We start from the raw sequence: 7,081 nt of genomic DNA, 5'->3' as shown, positions 1-7,081 counted from the left end.
GTGGATGACCCAGGAACTTCAGTCCTCCGGGACCACCATCTTAGAAACAAGAACCAGGAGGGTGGAGAAATGGTTTGTGGGTGTTCTGTGAGGCAGGATACAGGTGGCTGAAGTAACAACTGTCAGAAGTCCCCATCCTGCCAACTGGGGGTGGCAGGAACACGCACAGCCACCCGCTTGCTGGCTCTTCCTCTCGCTTCTTGGGCTGGGATTGGCAGAGTCCCTGATTTTCTCCCCCAACCCCATGCACAAATAGACCACCTCCCCACCCCCAAAGCTGATTAGCAGGGGCTGAGGGGGCATTAGTGGAGCCCGAAGTGCAGCTCCTCCCTCTCCTGAGGTGTAGGGGTGCGTTGAGGCTATAGGAGCCAAAAAACAAGCATGTGCCTTTAAGACATTGAGCAAGCGGGTCTGGACTTCACACTCTGAGCAACATGCCAGCTTCCCACTACCTCTGACTCTACTTGTGAGGACACAGGTAAGGCGTGGGGCTTGGGGCTGAATGGGGAGCTGAGACAGGGCAAGCAGCTCCCGTCAGGCTTGAATGTAATGCATCAGAGGGCCGCAAAGCAAGGAGCCGACCCGCCTTTTGCTTCAACTCAGGGCACGGCTTATTCCTGCACCCACCCACCCCACGTGCCTAGGCTGACAACCGTGTGGCAGGAACAAAGAAGCAGGCTCAAGAGGTGTCCGCAAAGGACAGGACGGCGGTTTTATATGTGGCAAAATACTTTTCCTAGGGGAGTACAGACAAATAGACAGACACATGGGGCACAGGACACCAGACAGGGAAGGGAAAAAGGTGGGCAGTGGTATCTTCTAACCAGTAAGTGGAAGCTGCACCCCACCCCCAGGAGGGGGTGGGACAACATTGGCACAGGAGGTGGCGAGACAGGCATTAGGTGCCCATCCCTGAGGTGGGCAGCCAGGCAGGGCCCAGTCCTCGTTGGCACATTCGGCTCTCTCTGGCCCAGCTGGGATGCTGGGGAGGGGCAGGGCTGCTGGGCTATGGGGATGCTGAGGCAGACAGATGGATACCCAAGGGGAGTGGGCATACCAAGGCCTCTCCTGGGGGAAGTGGACATGGGTAAAAGACAGGATTACAAGAGGCAAACAGAGCAGTAACAGCAGCAGCAGCAGCCAAGCCCCTCAGGGGAGATCCGAGGTCCCAAGGCAACACCTGGGGTGGTAGTCCCCTCTTGGGCACCAATTCACAGAACCGCTCCCCTGGGGCCTCAGGATAAGGGTGAAGGAGTTGTTTTTTGGTTTAAAATGAGGCGGGCTAGAGTGTTCCATGGGCTCCACACCCAGCTGAAATGGGGATGAGGGGCTCAGATGCAAAGGGGCCCCTTCTTCTGATGGCAGCAGGCAAGGGATGTTGTAGGCAAAGCTCACTCTTGCAGCAGGCAAAGGCTGAGGCATGGAGGTGGTGAGGTGGGTAGCAGCGTCTTGGGTTGCCCACTCCTCAGGGTTCTAGGCCCTGAGCATTGCCATGGCCATAGAGAGCAGAGGGTGCTACGTCTAAGGCCTGCCAGTTTCCACCCAGACCCAACACAAGCTCCCCACAGGGCTTCCATGCTGTAGCTTTCACCTATCAGACAATGCTGCCAGGAATCTGTGGGGAGGGGGTGGACATGGTGAAGGCCCTGGATCTGGGGTCTGGGGAAGAGAGCCCCTATCGGAAAGAGTCTGTGGCATCCCACTCCAGGAAAAGCGCTTAAACTCTTCCCAGATACTCCAGGTTGGGAAAAAACAGGCCACCCCATTTAGGACCTTCACTTAGAGCCCCAAGTAGAAAGAGTGAAGGAAGTGCACCTTTTCGCGGGGGTGGGAGGGAGGGGGGAGCCCCCTAAAATGGGGAAAAGGGGACAGTTCAGAAAGGTGGGTATCCCCTATCCATCCACAGCAGGTAGGTAAAAACCTAGAGCTGGGGCTTAAGGGCCTCCCCGGAGCTGGGATACCACCAAAGAAATCCCGAACATATTGAGCAAAGGCATCTGAAAAGAGGGCGACACCGCCCCCTGGAGGCAAGATACATCCCAGGTGGTGAGCCCCTCGGTCCCTCCCCTTCCCTGGGCTCTGCGCCCTTCCTCCCACGCTGTGGCCTCCAATTCTCAGCGGATGTAGACGCCTCGCCCCCAGCCCTCCAGCTCGTTCTTGTTGCGCCCCAGAACTGGACCCCCACCCTCCGCGCAGTAGCGGGCCTTATTCCGGCCCCGGTTCCGGTTGTCGGTCAGCTCCTCTTCATAGTCTTCTTCCTCATCCTCCCAGGAGCCTTGCCGGGCTGGTGGGGTGCCGCCCCCTGCAGGGTCTGCAAGCCCTGGCCCCTCTGAGGGGTCGGTCTCCATGTCCACACATGAGTCTCCCAGCTCCGTGTAGGCAGAGTTTCGGCTGCCGGGGGTGTCGGCATCAAATGTGTCTTGTCGGGACAGTGCCCGCAGGGTGCCTGCCCGGCCTGGTGGGCGGCTGCTGGGGTACATGCCCGGGGGCTGGCCCAGCTCCCCAGGGTACTCGTGCACGCTGGCGCGCTCCCCCGTGGCCGGCTGGTCCCCGGAAGCAAGGTAGGGTCCCTGGTTAGCAGACAGACGGCACACACCATGCACATCGGGCCGAGGTGAGAAAAACACAACAAAGCAAGACAGGTTAGTGAGGGCACCAAGACACCCAGCCTGGCTGAAGAAGGAGGGCGCTGGCTCTAGGGATGGGCACCCCGGGGAAATGGCTCTAGAGCCCGGTCTGAACACAGACCTCAAGGCATTTGCCTCACCATCGGGAAAGAGGGTGCCCAACCTTCATAAGACATGAGGACGCATGAACTCTCATGGTAACCATGGTAGACAGTCCATGAATAATTAGTCACCACTTCCTCCATGCATGCTGTCTTGGGGGTTAACCATCATTAACAGCTCATTAGTATTGCCACTCATTAGTGGCTAAGTGGGTTAGTCATTGTCTCCAGTTTTCCAAATATGTTGAGAGGATTTCAGCTAAAACTCACTGACCCCGGCTTCTTCAGCCCCCAACTCCAGACCCCAACCACAAGCTTCCAGAACCCCAAGCCTCTCCCCCCATTCCCTGGTCAGATGACAGAGCCTCCAAGGTTGATGGGATTCCTCTCCTACCCACAACAAGAACTCAAAGCAGCAGGGTGGGGAAGACTGATGGGCCTCCATCCCCCACTGGACCCAATGATGTAGCCCAGTGTCCTCATCACCAAATGCCATGTGAAGGTGAGCTGACGGCCACTGCCAGCAGAGGCTGTGAGGTGGGGTGCAAACAGAGGCCTGGGTTCTAGTCCTACCCCTGCCGCTTACAAACTGTGTGACCCTGAGCAAATGATTCCCCTCTCTGTGGCCCAGTTTTTCGGTTGTAGCGTGATGACGATCAGACAGGAGCTGCAGTTTCCAAACTGTTCCCTGGAGGTCTGGGGTGGGAGCAGGAGGGCACAGAAGTGCTTCAGGGGTCCCCCTGGAGATGAAGGGCAGGCCAAGTGCCTAACTTCCTCTGAGAAGAGCAAGGAGGCCTCATCTATATACTCAGCTTCCACGTAAGATTCAGTGAACAAATGGGCTCTGCTGCTGCTGAAAATCAACTTGCAAAGCAACAGTGTAGAATGATTTCATGGGTTTCTTCTGGCTCTAATCTAGACCATATCCTTAATGGTGTGCTCTCAAAGATGGGCTGTGGCTCCCATGGGACGAGGGTGAGGCAGGATGGGGCACCCACAGAAGGGCCTTTCCTGGAATCTGTTTAAATCCTAGAAGATGCTACATTCTGGGTGCCTCCTGAGAGGCCTCCTGGGGTTAGGGCTCTGGGGCAGAGGCAGTCTCTCTGGGTTTAATGGCCACTGCTCTACTCAAAGGGCCTTTCCTGGAATCTGTTTAAATCCTAGAAGATGCTACATTCTGGGTGCCTCCTGAGGGGCCTCCTGGGGTTAGGGCTCTGGGGCAGAGGCAGTCTCTCTGGGTTTAATGGCCACTGCTCTACTCTGTGGGTCTTCCTGGGTCGGAGGGTCCCTGCTCTGTTGGGTCTAAAATGGGTGTGGAGTCCAGCGAATGAGTATATCAGTCTTCCTCCTATCTTCTTCGTAGCCCCAATCAGGCTTTATATCCCATAGGCAGCAGATGTAGTCCTATGGAACCAGACCCAGGGAAGTGGCACCAGCCAGCCTCAGTCCCATCAAAAACCACAGACACCGGAAGCTGCCGCTCACCACATTTTTTACAAAATAAACTTCCTTCCTTCCTTCCCCACGTTTCCTGCACTCCAGTTCCAAGCCCTGGTGGGGAGGGAAGATGGACGGGGCCCCTGCTACATGGCGTGCTCCTGCTGCTGGGGCACAGCGCCGCCGCCCCGCTGCGAGGCCTCCAGCCCGCCCCAGAAGCCGAGGTTTCTCCTGAGCGAGGTGAGCACCTGTACCTGCAGATTGGAGACAGGGGCAGGGCTGGCAGCCAGGGCGGCGGTCGCCATGGTGCGGTTCAGCAGCGGATTGGGCGGCGTGCTGCTGGGCGGGTGTGTGGCCTTCCAATAGGCTTCCAAGTACTCGGCCAGGTGCTCGCAAGCATCCTCCAATTGATTCTCATCCAGGATAATGTCAAACATTTCCTGTGGAGGTGGGGTTAGGGGAGGGGCTGGGATGAGCGGGGGCGTGACCAAGGGATTGAGGGTGTGGCCTGGGTGCAGTGGGTGGAGTCAAGGGGTTGAAGGACACGGTTAAAAAGAGGCCTCTGGATGTGGAGGAAGGGAAGGAGGGCTCTCAGATCTATGGACTGGCAGAACTCCGAGAGGTCTTGGCACTCAGAGTCCAACTACCTCATTCTAGAGATAAGGCAACCAAGGCTGGGAGAAGGGGCTTGACTCCCCACCCAGAAGGGGTGCTTCTGGGGCTTGAACCCAGTCACTGACTGCCTGTCCAGCACTCTTTCCCCAAAGACCAGTCTGCACCTGTAGACCTGGCCCAAGTGTTTCTGGTCACTCTGTCTCCCCTGCAGGCCAGAGGAGACCAAGAGAACCCACACATCCTCCCTCCGTTCCCTTGCCCGGGGTCTGAGCACTCACCGGGGGACACTGTGCCAGCTTCTCCGAGGCTGCTATTTGGACATTGAGGTGTTTGGACTGAGACTTCCCTCGGGACTTGATGAGTCTCTGAAGTACCTGGTTCACAGGGGAGAAGAGGAAGAGGAACTAGAAGGACCCAGGCAATGCATCAAGTCAGAAAGGCAGGTCCAGGTTGGAGTCATCATGAAGAGCCAGTGTCAGGGCCAGGGAATGTTTGATGACTCTCAGCACTAGGCACCCCTGCAGAAATGACCTCACCAGCCCTATGTCCACCCTACAAAATGCTCAGTCTCTCTGTGCTGGGTCTCACGCTAGCCTCTCCTAGAGGGCTATGTGAAGGGTAGTGGTTCTCCTTCCCAACCCCTCTAACCTTGTTCATAGACTTCATTTCCCAGGCCCATCCCCCTGCAGGTTAATAATACCACCAGCAACAACAATCATCCTTTATTGGACACTCACTGTGTAAACACACTGTTACATGATTGATTTAGTCCTGACAATAGCCCCATTTACTGTTATTGTTCTAATCTCCAGAATAATAATGATAATGACAATAGAATGCAAAACCTAAATCTAGTCATGAGAAAACATCAGACAAACCAAAACTGATGGATAGTCTACAGAATAGCTGACCTGTACTGTTCCAAAATGTCAATGTTGTGAAAATCCAAAAAGGCTGAAGAATGATTCCAGATTAAAGAAGTCTAAAGAGATATAACAACCAAATGCAACACATGATCCTGGGTTGGTTCCTGGATTGGGGGAAACATTACCATAAAGGGCATTATTGGGACAATCAGTGAAAACCAAATACGAACTGTATTATATTTTATTTTTTAAGTGGCTGGCTGGTCTGGGGATCTGAATCCTTGACCTTGCTTGGTGTTACAAGGCCTTACTCTAACCAACTGAGCTAACCAGCCAGCCCCCCTGAACTGTATTTTAAATAGCATTTCTTGAATTTTACAGTTGTACTATGATTATGTAAGATAATGTCCTTGTTCTAAAGAAATACATACAGAAAAGAAAAAAAAAAAGAAATACATACAGAGATAAAAGTATACGATATCCAAAACTTACTCTCAAACGGTTCAAGAAAATATACACATACATAAAGATAAAAGTAAAGTGTGGCAAATGTTCAAAATTAGTAAATGTGAAAAAATGAGACTGTATACTTTAAATGCCTGAATTAAATCGTATGTGAATTCTACCTCAATAAAGCTGTTAAAAAATCAGTAAATCTGAATTAAGGATATTCAAGGAACAGGAGTTCTTTGTATTATTCTTACAACACTTCTGTGAACCAGAAATTATTTGAAAATAAAAATCTTTTTTTTTTTTAAAAAAGATGACTGGTAAGGGGATCTTAACCCTTGACTTGGTGTTGTCAGCACCACGCTCACCCAAGCGAGCCACGGGCCAGCCCTGAAAATAAAAATCTTTTAAAAAAATAGAACAAATATAGTGTTTAGTAGGTACCAGGCAATTTGCATGATGACTGGTAAGGGGATCTTAACCCTTGACTTGGTGTTGTCAGCACCACGCTCTGCCAAGCGAGCCACGGGCCAGCCCTGAAAATAAAAATCTTTTAAAAAAATAGAACAAATATAGTGTTTAGTAGGTACCAGGCAATTTGCCTGGTTAATTCATTTATTTAATCTTCACAACAACCACGTGAGCATGCCTATGTTGCAGATGAGGAAACTAAGGCATAGAGGTGTGAGGTGATTTGCTAACAGAACACAAAGCAGGTAAACGACAGCCCAGGGACATCAACCAAGGCAGTCTGGCTCCAGAGTCCCCACCTTTAACCTCAGTGGGGAAAGGGAAGCATTTATTACTTTATTACTTTCACAAATTGTTTTTGCATCCATTGTCTCAATTAATCCTTTCACTCACCCCCAAGAAGCACAAGGCTACTTCAGAAAGTTTGTAGAAAAATAGGATTAAAATGGGCTGGCCCGTGGCTCACTCGGGAGAGTGCGGTGCTGATAGCACCAAGGCCCCGGGTTCGGATCCC

General features: G+C 52.7%; 1 protein-coding gene across 2 annotated transcripts in view; it reads right to left on the bottom strand.

Moving 5' to 3' along the window:
* Positions 1 to 679: 679 nt before the first annotated feature.
* The window catches only part of CACNB1 (calcium channel, voltage-dependent, beta 1 subunit), an 18,758-nt gene continuing 12,356 nt past the window's right edge, over positions 680 to 7,081 (bottom strand). Inside the window, exons 12-14 of one of the 2 annotated variants that reach the window (XM_008573597.1) lie at positions 5,059 to 5,154; positions 4,420 to 4,605; positions 680 to 2,570 (exon numbers count right to left, since the gene is read on the bottom strand). In XM_008573597.1, coding sequence (XP_008571819.1) covers positions 2,115 to 2,570; positions 4,420 to 4,605; positions 5,059 to 5,154 — 738 coding nt within the window. In that variant the 3' untranslated portion in view covers positions 680 to 2,114. Of the gene's footprint in view, positions 2,571 to 4,203; positions 4,606 to 5,058; positions 5,155 to 7,081 lie in introns of those variants that run through there. The other variant, XM_008573598.1, reaches the window with a different exon arrangement.

This window comes from Galeopterus variegatus, unplaced genomic scaffold, assembly GCF_000696425.1.
Source record: "Galeopterus variegatus unplaced genomic scaffold, G_variegatus-3.0.2 Scaffold938, whole genome shotgun sequence".
NCBI lineage: Eukaryota > Metazoa > Chordata > Mammalia > Dermoptera > Cynocephalidae > Galeopterus > Galeopterus variegatus.
Note: the sequence above shows the minus strand (reverse complement) of the source record. Positions and strands in the feature narration are given on the sequence as shown.